At 40.8% G+C, this 15,235-nt stretch overlaps 1 protein-coding gene across 6 annotated transcripts in view; it reads right to left on the bottom strand.

The window, feature by feature from the left end:
- The window catches only part of RAPGEF6 (Rap guanine nucleotide exchange factor 6), a 130,887-nt gene that overhangs the window by 73,929 nt on the left and 41,723 nt on the right, over positions 1-15,235 (bottom strand). For all 6 annotated transcript variants that reach the window (XM_054841975.1, XM_054841978.1, XM_054841971.1 and 3 more), the window contains exons 6-7: positions 13,630-13,699; positions 7,911-8,054 (exon numbers count right to left, since the gene is read on the bottom strand). In XM_054841975.1, coding sequence (XP_054697950.1) covers positions 7,911-8,054; positions 13,630-13,699 — 214 coding nt within the window. The remainder of the gene's footprint in view (positions 1-7,910; positions 8,055-13,629; positions 13,700-15,235) is intronic.

Here is a 15,235-nt window from a genome sequence, read left to right as displayed (position 1 = left end):
TACCATTAACTACTTGAGTGACACGACACAATTATAAGCAGTGGGCACGACCCTTATGCATCATTCTCAATCTAGTTTGCATAAGAGGCTGCTTATAAAGAATTAATGACTTTGGAACTGCCACCCAACCCTTTAGGGTTCATCAAAACAGACATTAACTCTCTGAACATGCTACATAAAATATTTTCTCAGGCATTTTTCAAGAAACTGAGTTAATTTCTACCATGGTGTAAATTTGTCTACATGGTGAAAGGAGGAGAAAGAAACAGGTAACCAATTATTGTGTAGAGAGCACATTTATTAATGGCTCAGATTTTTATTTCTTGTGCATGTTAATTTGCAAAATGTCTAGAATTTTTGAAAGGTTCTTCTGGAACAAGGTGCCACGGAGCAACAAGAGGCACAGCAGTGTAGCCCTCCCACAGCACTGCCAGCACCAGCTTAGGTCAAGGTCTGGAGCAACTCTCCAGTTCAACCCCAGTTAACGGAGTGGGGGGGACAGACTGTGCTCAGGATCCATTTCCAGATGGTTCCAGGTTTCCTGGTGAAAGTGCTCAGTTGGAAAAACAGTGCTGTGTTTGGACTGCAAGTAGGAAATCAGTGTAAAAACATCCACAAGTTGTTCTTGAATACTCACACGGACAAGTGCAGCTCTGCTGAGCGAGGGAGGGTAACACACAAACCCGCTGCACCCCAGCTTTCACCAACACCTGGGGAGGGAGCAGCTCTACAACTAAGTGCTCGTCTTACTCAAGATAGAGTCTTTGAGATATGAGAAGAATAGAAGAGCAGAAAATTATGGTGTAAGCACTGGTAGGAGGAAAAAAAAAAAAAGAGAAAATTTCTTTGAAGCAGTTGGAAAAATATGTATGTGTCCACGTGGCAAAAATGAGCTTCTGCTTCAGCTGTAGAAAAGGTGAAAGATGAGTAAGTCAGCCCTGCGAGCCACCTCACAGTGTAGCTCTCCCCAACAGCAACTTGGTACCTTGTTCCAGGACGGAAGCTGGCAGAGTACGAAGACATCTGTCCATCCTGCAGAACAATGCCACATCCCAAGATGGTGCCATCGCCCACTGCCGCAGGCTCTCCCAGGGGCAACAAGAAGGGCTGTGCGCTACTGCCAGCAGCCAGAGTTGAGTAAATACAGGTGCTCACTTAAAATAAATCCTCCCTAGTTTCAGTTTGATGTAGTTTCATTTGTGCATCGCTGATAAATGCTGTTAAACAGCTGCACATGCCACCTCTGAATTGAGGTGATTTCTGTAATTCACAGTTTATATGTAATCTGCTTGTCAAGTCTGTAAAATCTTCAGGGAAACTCCTGAATGTAAGTTTTGAATAACTACAACCACTTTCATTATGGATAAACTAGGGTTTACATGTTGCATATAGTTACTTTTTTAAAAATAAAATTTCAACCTGAAAAACACAGTTTTTAACCAAAGGGCAGTATTTTCAGTAAGTATTTTCTTATTTTGTGCACAGCCTATCCAAGTCATTACTCTTTGGAAACTGCAGACACTCATTAACTGGTCTGGGAAGCACCAGTGGTCTATGGAAATTCCTAGGAAGAATTTTAATGTACGACACACTTTGAGGACTGGTGTTTTGTTAATGACCATCACAACCAGCGACAGACTTTGAAGAAGTCCTTGACAGTAACACTGCTAACGAAACAAGCAGACAAAACCAATAAGCAAAATAAAATATGAGGAAGATGCATTTGGCTTACAAAAGCAAAGGGAAGTGCCCCAGGGCAGCTGTCTGGGCAGAGCAGGGTGAGCTCCAGGTGCTGGACACCAGCAGGACCCTGCCAGAGGTTGCTCCCAGCTCTGCCTGTGAAGTGGCATTTAGCCAGGGAAGCCGTTACCTCTGACATAATTAGTTAAGTGGTTACCTCTGACATAATTAGTTAACACAGCTGCTTAACCAATATGTCATTCACAGCCTCTTCCCCCACCCCCAAAGACCAGGCTGGCAGTCTGACAGTAATTTTCATTTCCAGAAAGCCGGGGGCTCCAGCCACCTGCACCCCCCTCCTCTCCTCCACCAGCCGGTGCCGGGTGCTGCGGCCGCATCTATGCGCCCGTCCCAAGCACTGGCACACTGTGGCAGGCTCCAGTTAGGCACAGACCACAGCAAACCTGAAGTCATCTGCTCAGGAAGTGAAGGTGCTGCAGATGCACTTCTTTTTGATCACAGAAGCAAGAAAAACACTGAAAATGGCAGGAGTTCAACAGAGCTGCAACCAAGCAATGGTGCACATGGGATTTTATAGAGGTCCTGTCCTGCGCAACGGAGGTTCCTGCACGCATCGCTGCTCCTGAGCCCACAGACCTGCGAGTTGGGATCCGACCTAGGCCACGCAAAATTTAAGACAGAGATTAGAACAGAGAAAATCCTCATGTTGTAAAAAGAGCATCAGGAAGAAGGAACTTGCATTATTCTCTCTGCATCACACAACACCTCCAGAAAGCTATCAATGATGTAAATTTCTGTACCCACGAAGTGGGCAGCAAGACTCCTGGATTTCAGCAAGACCCAAATTTTCTTCTGATTCGTTAGTTAATAAAGCTAAAATTCTGTCAAGCATTTTTTAAAATTGTCAAAAAGAGGAAGTGTGGATGTAAACACATTTAAAAGCAATCACCTGCAAAGAGCATCATCCTCCAGCTCGAGAACAAGTGATGTTAGCCACTCACGGCTCAGCCACAGCCTCATTAAAATTAACTGATATTAAAAATAAACAGATGCCAGTCAATGCTGCGTCCAAGTTTAACAAAAGGCAGCCCAAGGCATGCTGTAAGTCGGTCAGTTGGTTTAGATCAACAAAAGGTACCATTTCAGCAAATTTACCTGGTGGTTAAAAATAGATTATAAAAGACCCATAGTGTTTGATAGCATTTAAAAGGGACAGGATTAGCGATGGTGAAGAACCTAATGGGTTTGATCCAGTATTGAAATGTGACTTAACTTCCTACAATTGTGAGATACCCTACACCAACTCCAGCCTCTGACAGGATTACATTAAGTAATGATCAAAGAACAAGAAACTTGCCACTCAAGCGGTCTTCAGTGACAGACTTCTCTGAAGATAAATGCTTCTACAAGGCTCCAGGAAAAATTTTACATGATGCAAGTATTAAGATACTGTCTGCAAAACTTAATATTATAATAAATCTTTTAAACCTCATCATCTTCTTACAAGCATTTAAGGAAAGAAAAAAAAAAGTAAATTTGCATCTCTGAGAAAGGGGATTACTACTAAAAGTTTGGTTCCAATTTCTTTATTCTGTTCTACAATGAACTAACAATTGAAAAAATTCAAAATTTGTCACAACTTCATAGAAATATGCACTACATCATACATGCACTATTTTTAGAAATACAAATATTCTTCATTTTAAAAAAATCAGAGAGAAGAGAACTGTCAAAAATGTAAGTAGGTAATAAATTAGAAACATCTTATTCAAATGAAAAAAGATTTGAGTTTACAGGCTTGAGGGTCATACAGAAATTTGTATCAAATTGTTAAACCACGTTTGGTTTTGATCATAGTAAGTTTTGCACTCATATTACTTGCAATCTCAGGTTTTATTTTTTAATTGTGAAGATAATTATTTGAACCATTTACTTCTCAATTACTTGATCCAAGATCAAACCAGCAATTTAACTTTTATAAAGCACCAGAACTACCATTAAACACTTTTCCTAAAAGCATTAACATAAAGTCACCTGTTGTTAGTCCGGCTGTAGTTTTCTAAGCGCCTGCTGTACGGTCACAAGAGTTTGGGACATAGTTGAACAAAGACGATCACAGTTACTTTTATCTCTTGTAATTCAGAAATACAGTTACATTACTTATTGGGTTGAGAACTAGAAATCACTAAGGATTTATCTTGGTTGTGATAATGCCCAGCTGCATGACCCTGGTTCCTGTCTGGATTCCTATCTATATTACAGACAGTAATATGCACTGGGCACAGATCTCCAGAGATATGCAATCATACTAACAACTACGATTTGAAGCAAGAGCAGGCATAATTAATACCAATGGCACATTTCTTTCTACTCCATTAAGTCTGAGTAAGAGCTTTCTCCAAATGACTCCAGCCTCACTTTTCCCCCCCAGAGCCAGGACCTCACTCCAGGGATGACATGCAAGACGCTGAGAGTTTTCACGTGACAAAAATGAAAAAGGCAAGAGAGGCCAGAAATGCCAAGGGGATAACGAGCTCCCATATAATATGGGGATGCTCAGACCTGCCCATGGCAGAGCACCGGCCACACATGCCCGGGCTGCCACCGTGGCCTTTGCCTCGCACATGACCCACAACAGAGCCACCTCCTCCGTCACTTCAAGGGCAGCAGTGCTATTTTGCATCTTGAAAAAAACAATTGAGAAGCATTTTGCCAAATACACATTTATCCCCAGGATCTTGCTGGCTAGCTATGCTGTAGAAGGGAAAAACCCAATGTCAGCAGAACCTCTGGCACCTCTGCAAGTGGAAGCCAGACGTCAGTCTCGCCTAACGAGAGCAAGTCTAACATACTTTCTACATATGTATTGCAAGAACAAATTCACATCATTATGCACTTTGAAGATATAAACAGAAATATAAACCTGTTCAGTTTGAGTGAGAAGAACGAACACTGTCAGCATATGTTCACTGTATCTTACTGGAAGGAAAAAAAAAAACCAACAAACCAAAACCAACCTCACAACTTTAAATACTTATTCTGCAGGAGACCAGTGCTCTTGTTAAACAACGTTGCTCTGTGAACCACAAAAATGTAGTAAAGGAGTCTAAACGGCAACTCCTTCAACCAACCAACCAGACGATCCACTTCTAACATCATTTCATTCAAGGAAAAAAACAAATTTAAGATACCCACAATAATTTGAATGTCAACTATCCTGAAGATATACAGTTAAATTAAGTACTGAGGCTCTTTTACCTAAGAGGCATAAGAGAAAGGAAGAGCTTAAAAGATGGTAACAATCATTTCAAATATTACTGAAAGTATCTGTACACAAATCTTTGTTTCATGGCCAGTCACAGGGATTGCTACAGAGCAAGTCCCAGCAATAGCAGGCAGGGAGCTCCATGCGAGAAGCAGATGCAAGCTCACGTCACAACCTAACGGGTAATGTTTTATAAAAACAAAGATTAAGGTTAATCATAAATACTAATCATAGTATATTTAATGCACAGAGATTTACATTTTAAGGAGTTAATGGAGATTGCACAGATTAATTCCCCTTAAAAGCAAAACACAAGAAAACTTCTATTTAATTGAGAAAGGAAAAATTCTGAGCTGGGATAAACCACCGAATTTCAATACCTATGGAATTGAAGTTTCTTTAGAAAGCAGAAAACTACCTGTGTCTGCGAGATTAGGCATTTAAAAAACTTAAAGAGTGTCACACCGAGCACTCCAACGTCGTACCGCTGGAGCGAAGCCCTTGCAGAGGGGCTGGAAGCACAGAGCCCTCCCCGAGCACGAGGGCACGCAGAAGGTCCGTCAGGCCATGCTGGGCATCTCTCAGCAGCATTTAGCAACAGGCTGGACAGTGACATACAACACTGCCTTTATTCATCAGCCTTTTGCCAGAGAGGAAATCTGTCGGCGAGTTTGTAAACAGTTTTCCCCACTCTGGCAGAAAACGTTATTGCAAGTTCTCATCAAATAAAAGTTTCATTCAAACCCCTGCTCCTTATCCTGCCCATTCTCACATGGGCTGACATGAAGGGTTGCATTATAAAGCCTGTTTTTCAGGACCATTTGGAACCAACAGCCATGTATGAGCAGATTCATATAGGGAAGAGTTAAACCTAGGCACAGAACAAAGCATACCTCAGAAAAAAGTCATTATTTTATCAGATTATAATGGAATATGGAAAAATACAGGCACCCAATTTTTATTTACTTGTCAAACAGGCAGCTGGTTATCGTGGTTTGATTTCTTAGTCATCTGTTGAGTTACAAATTACTTTTCGCTACACCAAGTACGGCGAGTATGACACTTCCCAATTAGGAGCTTACTGTCTACAAAGCAAGAATTGGTATTTCAATTCAGACTGCTGAAAACCCAACAGCTTGCAGATTTTCTATCAGAGGTGATTGTTTACTCCTTGCCACTTAGCACTCACTCGTCCAGGAAAACACCTAGCAGCGTTAACAGGACTCTCTAGATATTCCTAATTAACTGACAAAAAAGCAGATTTAGGAATATGCTGTTGATTTATGAAGTTTATACCATTTCCCATCAAATGCTGATCAAAATGTATATATTCATGAATCTGAGGAAGCCACCAGATTTGCCACATGAAACTATACGTGTAGACATACACATGCATTCTGTGGGGTTGGTAACAAAGAAATAAATCAACATGAAGAAAAATCCTAACATAATTTGTCAGCTAATCACAATCCTGCGAGCGTACCACACTGATTCCCTCGCATCAATAACTGAAAGCCTCTGAAATCGTTCCAGAAGCTGTACAACTTGGTCTTTCTGAGACCAAAAATGCCACAGTCCCTTCTCCCATGCCCCTCCAGGCAAGCTGCACAGGTAGCACCAGCATCGGCTGTTCCTGGGATTCTCTTCCTCTTGGCACTGAAGTCTGAGAATTATTTTCCATGTGCTTACTCAACATCACAGAAACACCGAAGAGAGAGAGACACATTTTGTCACACACAGAGTGGAATTTAATTCCTAATAAAGCCTTATGCATGACTGCCCAGAGCATCTCATCTCGTCAATAACTAATTCAGATGACTTACTAATGATAAAATCCAACACATGAAATGAGATGGCAGAGGACGTTAAACTTCAAGCAGCATATTCTCTTCCTGTCACAGCAATGAGAGCTTTCCTGCTTACAAGACAAATGACAAAGTAACCTCTGCTCACAGACACGCTTGTGCTGTGGAGAGTCTAAAATCACCACCTGCAATCCAACAGCTACCAACACGCAAAAAAATAGCAGTTTATTCTGAAAGAGAGGAAATCTTTTAAGTTTATATCTAACTGCACACATCAGATATTTTGCAGCGTATCAACTAAGAGAAGCTTTGTACCTTACAGGGAGATGAAAAGGAAGATGGAAAGAAGGGGGAGAAATTGAATTTGTTTTTTTTTCCGTGCATGAAGACTACTCCAGGTTTGTGTACTTCAACATTAGTACTGGTTTTTAACCTTTGATTTTCAAAGCAAATCAAAATTATTTTCAGTGAAATAATTTGTCTACATCATAAGTATATCCTGCAGGAAGTTTGTACGTGAAAAATAATGGTAAAGAGAAACTTTCATAAAAGCATTGTGGCCTTAAAACCACAGCCGTATGTGCCTTCACAGAGCGCAGATTATATAGTCTATGATGTTATTTAAAACTAGCAAATGAGTTGCCGTTACTCTTTTTGATGCTTGAATTACCACTACACTATTTTTAAGCAAGTAAACATTACCAAGTACAACAGTAGTGTCCATACTATATTGAACTGCATTCGTGATTGACTCAATTCCAAACCATAGCTCAAATTTATTAAGGAAAAAAAGAAACAACTAATTCCTACATCTTAGCAAAAGAACTCCAGGTAAACCCAACAAAACCCAAGAATGACCATTTCTCTGTCCAGCCAACATGTTAAGATTTATTTGTAGTGCTCCACTGAAAACCCCTAAACCAAAAAATCTCTTTTCTAACTAGTGCCTGAATCTTTACTTCCACCCATGGTGTTCAAATCCAAAGCATTCTCTTGCTCCCCCACAAGAAAAAAAGTGTTCTGACAAGTAACAAACACGACTCCTCCATCTCAGCAGCGTTTCTCAATAAAACTCCACGCCAGTCAGCCATGCGGATGGCGCGATGCCCAGGACATCGGCCAAGGGAGAGCGGACTCACCGACAGGTAACTGCTGGCATCCACGTTGTCAGTGATGGTCTGACGCTCGCCCCTCTGGTTGATCTTCCGAAACCTCCGACGGGACTGCCTGAGCGGGACTTCTCTTTGCAAGATGTTTTCCTCATTGTCTTTGGAGTTCTCCACCTGAAACACACGTTCAGGCTCCTGGTTAAACATCCAGTTCTTCCATATCTCCGAAATCCGATGGAGCCGTATTAAGCTCATGAGGAAGGAACAAACATAAGTTCAGAGCAGTTAAACTTTTCTTGAGAAAATGACCGCAGACATTTCAGAGAACTGCGGCTGTATGTCTCAGAACTACGTTATTACAATGAGCTGGAAGCCACAGCTTGCTTCCAGGAAACAGGGTTTTTTTGGGTTTGGGTGGTTGGTTTTTTTTTGTTTCCCCCCTGCCCCCCCCAAAAAAAGAGAGGCACACACACATATCCTCTATACAATGTCACTCACCAGCAGAAAGCCTTTTGCACCCACACGTATCATACGAGTTACACTTGAAACAAGCAGTGTCTGTATCTTCAACACAGAAGTTACCATTTCTTTGAGTATTTGCAATCTGGTAAAGGCATTGAATTATATCCTATTTTTATTGGTGCAATTTTTAATAGCATAACTGATTTCTAATACCAGTCATAGCTAAACAACTTTAAATATTCCAGCTTCTTATAAATAACTACTTCAACTATGTCATACTGACTTCTAATCACTTCCAGTAGATTAAGAAGAAATAACTGGAACTTGATTCATAACTTGGTATTAAATATTATTTGTGACTACACATTAAAAAAAAAAGGTAAATTTATCTTGTTAGTAAAAGCCAACATGAAACCTTTTTATCTCACTAGTTATAATTCCTTTTTTCTATAAAAAGCAGTCTCATCCTTTCCCATTTCCTTCTGATGTTTTGGAAAAATCTCTCCTAGCAGGAAGCAGAGTAGACAGGCATGCAAATAGGCTGCAGCCAGGCAAGAAGCTCCTCTACAATACATTTACTGTAGAGGAGTTTCTACTGTCCTCAATGATTTTTATTTTTTTTCTCCCTCCAAATCTCACTTTAAAATCCTAAACATAAGACTTTAGTACTAGAACAGGAGAAGAACCTCTATGGGGTCTTATGCAGCCCTCGCTTCACATACTTGGGTAAATTAGCTCAAAATTAACATTCAAAAGGTATAAAGGAATGAAAACCAGAAAGACTTAACAGACCAGAACAAGAAAGTAACTAAAATATCTAAATCATCACAAAAGCAAGATCACATCTACTTTCCACATCACTTTTTCCTAACAGCTAAGTCTGTCTGAGGTCTATCTGAAGGTGCAAGCAGCTGGGCTTGCCTTGTGGGTTATTTTTAATTCCACAGAGAAAAATATAAATTGACAACACAGGTTAAAGATACAATAGTTAAAAAAGAAGAGTGAACTTCACACCACAGGGTTGTCAAAAAAGCAAGCAGAAAAGCAGAGTTCCCCTAGCATACAACCACCACACTTTTCACTAGAATTTTACTACCCATTTGCAAAGGCACAGAACAATGAGCAAAGATATCTAGTAGCAGTATTGCTGGAAGCACGATGGTATAAAGATGTTAAAAAAAAAAACAAGGCATGCAGGCAGACAAAAAATAAACAAAAAGCCCCTTTTTAAACAGACCATTTAGTAAGATTCAAACATGGGTTTCTAGTTAGCAATAATGTTGCTCCCAAATTATAGACAAGGCTTCCACAAGTAAGAAAGTTTGGTTTTGTACAGTTACTCAAATAACCAAAATCGTGTGGATTTCATTTCTAATTTTTGTATGTGTGCTACCGTACGCAAACTCCTTCAATAAAAGTATTATTTCCTTCTTTCTCTGCGTTCAGTCTTACAGGATCATAGAAAGTAAACCAAGCGCTGAGCTTCTCCAATATAACAGACTAACCTGGACACCAAAGGCTCGCTCAAGCGGCCAATGACTCTTCCAACACTGAGGACCCTTGTAGTTAGAAGTCCCAAAATGAATAGACATTTTTAAGACCAAAGTAAAACAAACACTCAGTGAAAGGTGAAGTTATTTTTCTTCCACAATTCTAAGTGAAAACTAAGAAGTGAGTATAAATGTATTATTTGTTAAGACAAAAGCAAACCAGCCAACTGGGGGAAACTCAGAAACTGAGACCACCTGCTTCCTTCGGTTAACGCCACTGCTGCTGACAAAAACAAAACAAAAATCAGAAAACGAAGACAGACCTCCACACCACATAGCTTCCAGTTTAGTGCCACCATTACAATCCATATTTTGAGTCCAGCTGACCATCAGATTGTTTATGCTTATGATTTACAGTAACATATACATGTGGGTTGTGATATGCTGCACATCAGCAGGACAGGCATGCCAGGGCTCCCTCGCACCGCTGAGCGCTCAAGCCAGACTTTCACCTGGTTAAAACTACAAATTTCTGCTGGCAGAGAGCGTATTCAGCCTCTTCATAACCCCCCAAGTGGGATAAAAACTGCTACGGAGGAATTCCGCATCTCTGCGGATGCTGCGAGCCGGGCCCCGGCATGGGAGGACCAGGCTGCCAGGTCAGATGGAGACTGCTGCCCCGTAGACATTTTCATATTATTTTGTTCTCATTATGTAACAAGAAGTTCAGAATAGCATATTAACTGGCTAGTTTCTAATCAAGGGTGGTGTTTTATTAACCTTGAATGCTGGCAGCAACAGAATGCTTCCATACAGCCAGCTGCACCCACAGCACTCGCTGCCATGGAAAAATCGAGGAGGATCGTAGGACTGTCCCAATTTCACTCTGCAATCCATGCCAGCAATGAATTATTTTCACCTCCAAATATCATGCTGCTCTTCTGAAATCTTACGTTTAGATCTGAGAAAGAAAATCAAAGCACCAAGGAACAACAGAAAAGACACTTCAGTACACTGAGATACGCTACAATTCTGGGCCATTTTCTTAAGTGATAAATGGACCTATTATTAATTCAATAGATTGTTCAGCCTCCAAAAATATGAGCTACAATGCCCATTCACACACTGTCTGTTATCCTCATTAACTTAAGTTGACCACATTTTATGGCCTTTAAAATGGGTCAGTTCCCAGAGGATTCCGGCTACAAAACTGATTTACATTCTAAAAAGAAAGAGGAAGGAAAAAAAAAAAAAAATCAGTCAGCAGCAGAGAATGATGGTGTTTTTAACTACATTAACTAATTCTTTTGCTTGAAGATAAATATTCATTATGTATTAAACTTCATTAGTATGTTTCAAATTAAAAAAGAGAGATAAAAGAATTAAGATAAATTAATCAATTAATCAGGGAAATGAAACTCAAGTACACCTTGTGTTCATGCAGATCATTAGCAAGGTGCTTGCCACCACACTGATGCTTTTTTCTCACCCCATTTAAGCCCTACCTAGAAAGCTGACAGTTAATAGTACCTTTAGCTATATTTACCTGCAAAACAGGAACATAAAAATAATGAAGAAACAATTTTGCACTTTTAATTCTCTGATTTTCCTACAGAAAAATACATTGAAGTTCCAGAAAAGGAAGGATTTAAGATACTTTCAAGTGTCTCTATACTCTCCTTGGCATTTAACTACAATTGTAGAAAATTGAAGAGGTTTGAAATACAGAAGACGGTTGTCCAAGGCTGTGCATTTGTCTCCAGGAACACCCCCCACAGTGTTTGACATTGTCAACACAGCCAACGCCAACTTTTCCAAAGAGTGTGACAGCGGATTCCTCTGAAACAACTCATCACAGTTTTGGCTACTCGAGTTACACACACACTAAACTCTCTAGCTGCTTCACAAAATACTGTAATAAGGGCAGTTTCTCTCCGGTAGCACACACTGCAGAGAAGCTACTCTTTTATTTGCATCTTCTTTTGGGTTTTTTTTTGTTTTGGTTGTTTTTTTTTTTTTTTTTTTAGACAACAATGGTGATAAGGCCAAAGAAGGATGTATGTATTTCCTAAGAATTTCATATTATCACATATTTTGCCCATGGAATGTATTTCATGTAAACTTGCAGACGCACTTGCAGCAAGCGAGTCGCCAGCCAGCCCTGGAAGGAAAGTTGCACGCTTCCCGCGGCGCTCCAGACTGCTCCTGCTGCCAACAGCAGCTGCGTCATCATCTACTAGGTTTTGGTAGGAAGCAGCGCATCAGGTCTGGTGATGTCTGCAGCACCAGTACCAGTTAGAGAAGCTAAGAGTTGAGTAACTGGTTTGTTAGTGAAATTGGTCCAAACAGATCAAATTCTTACAGAGATACAAAAGGTCTATATATGATCAGGTAAGTGAGTGTTTGTGGTTCTGTGCTACGAGATGCCAGGAGTGTTGAGGTGCAAGGCTCAGCTTACACCAGGCAGCGGACACAGGCGTACTCAGCACAACAAATCCTCAGCAGCAGCAGTTAACAGGCAAAAATGTGAAGCAGCAGCAGCAGACCAGAGTGCCTGGGGGTCCACGTGACATGGCTGCACATATCGTCACCCAAGCAGTCCTGTGGCATGCCTCAAGGCACAAACCTCTCCCCCAAAACTCCAGCTTTGAGAAGAGATTGGATAATTGGGACTACGCAAATGAACTAATTCACTCCAGAGGACTGAGACAGGCTTCTTGCACTCTTACCTGTGCTTACTTCATGACATGAAGCTGTAGCTTAGAACATCTGCTGCAGCAAAAAGCATATTACTGATGCTATCAAAGCCCACGAGCAGAATCAGACTGACGCTGCACAGAAAGAACAGCACAAAGGACAGCAAGCACACTCGGTACAGCACATCTCTGACGTCCACGGCTGTTAGTCAACTGTGAGAACCGAATTTCTCGTAGAAGCTGAGTATTTACATATTCAGTGAGTAGGAGACATCATCGAATACTGGTTTGAACGCTACCAAATCTAGCTGTAAGGAAGGTAAATCAGTCGCAGTCTGGAGATCTGAGCCTGCTTAACAGATGTGGTTTCGGAGCAACAAACGTTTTTGTTCCAGCTCCATTAGAAGCAGAAGTGAGAGATCTTCCTGAGCCCCCAGTCATACTACTGGGGTCCAACATCGGTCTGCACTACAGAAGGTAATCCTAACATTCCAGCTGCCGACAGTATGTGTGCACCAACCTGGGGAGGACTGAGTTACAATCTATTAGTACACGTGAACTGGGCAACAGTAGTAAATATTCCGAAGAAGCAGACGGAAAGCTGGACATGGAAAAGGTCGATGACAACTAAGCTGAAAACCTTACCCTTCAAGCTTGGCTAAGCACCCTTATGTTCCTTCTCCTCTTACCTAAAAGCCTTCACACTGTGTGGAGCTGCAAAGAAGTACGAGGGCCTTTCCTGCCCGACCCAGCAGGGCCGGTAAAAAGCAGTGAAAAGGGGGGTGGGGATGTAAATAAAATATAGCAGGCTATCGTTGCCTGACTCAGGAATGCTCAACTCAGCCATAACTGGTAGGCTTTTGAAACTCAAGTAAGCATAATTTTAGAAAGAATGACCTAATCATCATCATCATCATTTACCCATCTAGATTAAATTTACATAGCTATTGCTGTTACGATAGCAGCCATAGGTATAATTGAAATCAAGGCAATTTTGCTGCAATTTTATAGAATACTTTACAATAAGCTTTCTGCTATAAAACAGAAAGAATTTGCTGAAACCAGCAATAGATTTAAATACATTTGAAAAATCTGTCTTACCACAATCATTTCTGAAGGCTCCAATATGATACATTCGCATCCTCGTTTTCCTCCAGACTGCTTGCCAAAACTAGAGTGGGATGGAAAAAAACACAAACGAAAAAGACTGAGATGAACAGCCTATTTTACCTTTTCAGTAATAAAAATAACCAGCAATGGTGTATGTTACAATATCCTTAAAAACAAAAAAGGACAAAGAAAAATTGATGAAAACTATTGTGTGAAAAATTCTAACCAGACAGTACCATTATCATAATTTTTTTAATTTACTCAGCACCTCTCATCATAGCCTGCTATGTAAAGTCTGAATACAATGAATCTTCTTTTGTACAATCATTATCACTTGCAGATACTCAAACCCCCTCACAATGCATTTCAGTGTTGACAAGAAAACATTAGTAAATGTTAATTAAGCACTAAACAGGCTTTGTAAAAACAAATACACATAAATTCCAAAACTCCGAAGAACTTCTTTGCACACAGCATTTTTAACAAGAGTTCCCTCAGCTCCACGTGGCCCCTTCATCCTCCCAGCAAACGGGAGGACAGAGAACCTCTGCTCTAAAACTGAGCCTTAACTTGTGACCTCTGCCTTTACGTTGCTGCTTGTACCATCACAACAAGCGTATCATTGCATGGGTTCTGTTTAAGAAATATGAAAATACACAAATGCAACAAAATGTGATGGGCAGTGTAACACAGCAACAAAGGAAAGAGGCTAAAAGCAACTTGATGTGCTTCAGCTGATAGACTCTGCAAGGACACCTACACCAGAGGTGACTTTAGGGGACTCAGCTCAGGAGAAGGTACCACGCCAGCAGATCTGAGGGTGCTGGAACTACCAGCAAAAAAAGAGCTGAGGTAGGTATTGCTGGGGGGGGGGGGGGGGTGCATCACAGACCAATAACCTCTTCATCACTTAATCTGTGCCTGTAGTAGTACCTGGAATTGAAAATAACCTGCTTCACACATGAAGTAAGTTTGTCTTCACTACAGACCTGGTAGCTTGAGTTAGGTACGCTTGACCCACTCCACTCCACTGAGCTCAAGTGAAAGCAATCCCATACAGATGTCAAGTTAAAAAAACCTTCAATTAACAGCATTGTGGCTGGATTAGCAGTTTAGTAGTTGTAGCTGCCGTGTTACAAACTCAGACTGACAACAGCAATCACGTTTTAACACATATCAGCAGGTGAAATAATTCCAGAACCAGTTAACTCAAAGCAGAGATTAACGTGTGAATTAGAAGGAGGTTAAGACAAGTGTGGAGACAAATCCTGAAGAAGTGGGTCAGCTCCATCTGCTTTCACTAAGGTTACGTTTGGAAAGCACATCTGAAACTTCAGCCACACAAAACATTTGAGTTACATACACGGTCATCTCAACAGCAAAATCCTCTGACACATCACCACTGTGTAGAAAAGATTTAAAAGACTGGTGCTTACAAACTACGTGTTAGGGGAGCGGACAACAACTTTTGTAGAATATGTGCATTTTCAGGAAAGGAACTTAAGCGACTAACAGTGAAGTCATTCAAGTGAAGCTTCAGACTATTCCAACGAAGAAACTATCAGTGTAATCCGGTTAGGATAAAGTATTAACAGCA

The sequence above is a fragment of the Grus americana genome, chromosome 14 (genome assembly GCF_028858705.1).
Source record: "Grus americana isolate bGruAme1 chromosome 14, bGruAme1.mat, whole genome shotgun sequence".
Classification (NCBI taxonomy): Eukaryota; Metazoa; Chordata; class Aves; order Gruiformes; family Gruidae; genus Grus; species Grus americana.
The sequence above is the reverse complement of the archived record's forward strand: the minus strand, read 5'-3'. Positions and strand labels throughout refer to the sequence as shown.